This window comes from Seriola lalandi, unplaced genomic scaffold, assembly GCF_002814215.2.
Source record: "Seriola lalandi dorsalis isolate HSWRI2012SDOR001 ecotype SW California unplaced genomic scaffold, Sedor1 jcf7180002054469, whole genome shotgun sequence".
NCBI classification, from domain to species: Eukaryota; Metazoa; Chordata; class Actinopteri; order Carangiformes; family Carangidae; genus Seriola; species Seriola lalandi.
In genome coordinates, this window is record NW_019525022.1 from 1082497 (window position 1) to 1083395 (window position 899).

Consider the following 899-nt stretch of genomic DNA (forward strand, 5'->3'; position numbering starts at 1 on the left):
ACATTCTTTAAATATTTAAATAACCCATTAAGGCAATACATAATATAATGAAATATTTTTTACAAAAAGTATCAAAGTATCGAAAAGTATCGAAATACATATTGGTATCGGTATCGAAACAGAAATTTGGTATCGTGACAACCCTACTCTCCATAGAGAGTAGTTTGAGGATACAAAGCTGTAATACAGCTGACTCTTCTGCTCACAAACATCACATGACTCTAAAACAGGAAGTGAAACTTCTGTTGTTTTTGGCTTCTTATGTCCAATTCCCCTCCCACTCGCCACAGCTGTTCACTCTTATGTTTTGTCTTCATTATAGTCACAGTGAGAGAGTGACAGTAAAGTTAGACAGAGAGAGAGAGAGGGGTGACAGCAGCAAAGGGCCACGGGTCAGATTCAAACCCGGGGTGCTGCAGTAAGGACTAGTGTGCAACATCACACTCTACCATGTCAGCAACCTAAGCTCCGCCCCCAGCTTTTTTTCTGGACCCTGAAATGATCATATGAGTGACAGAGAGAGAAAAGAGTCAGAAAAGATCAATAATGTTGGACAGGAGCAGCACTGTGATGTATATTTTACTTCCCAACAAGCTCCCTGTAATCACAATCGCTTTATTCACCAAATGTACACAGGAATTTGACTTGGTGATTAAAGTGCAAGAAGCCAGGAACAAGCAAAAACACACAACATAAAAATGTAAGTTCAGTATAAGGCTGTAAGTTACAAGAAATAAGAAATAAAAATAGAGGGATGACAGCAGCACAGTTTAGTGCAGATCAATAAATACAAATGTTCCTGCAATAAACAACTTTACCAACAAATATGCAGCTGTGTAATGATTTCTTCTAGAAGTCATCTCAAACAGCAGGTCGGCAGGTTTCAGGGTATGAAGACA

At 38.8% G+C, this 899-nt stretch overlaps 2 protein-coding genes across 3 annotated transcripts in view; both read right to left on the reverse strand.

Moving 5' to 3' along the window:
* LOC147818820 (tumor necrosis factor receptor superfamily member 14-like) overlaps positions 1–893 on the reverse strand; it is a 6398-nt gene extending 5505 nt beyond the window's left edge. The window contains exon 1 of the mRNA XM_087175404.1: positions 819–893. Coding sequence (XP_087031530.1) covers positions 819–860 — 42 coding nt within the window. The 5' untranslated portion in view covers positions 861–893. The remainder of the gene's footprint in view (positions 1–818) is intronic.
* LOC111658865 (tumor necrosis factor receptor superfamily member 14-like) overlaps positions 1–899 on the reverse strand; it is a 54508-nt gene that overhangs the window by 30064 nt on the left and 23545 nt on the right. The window lies entirely within an intron of this gene.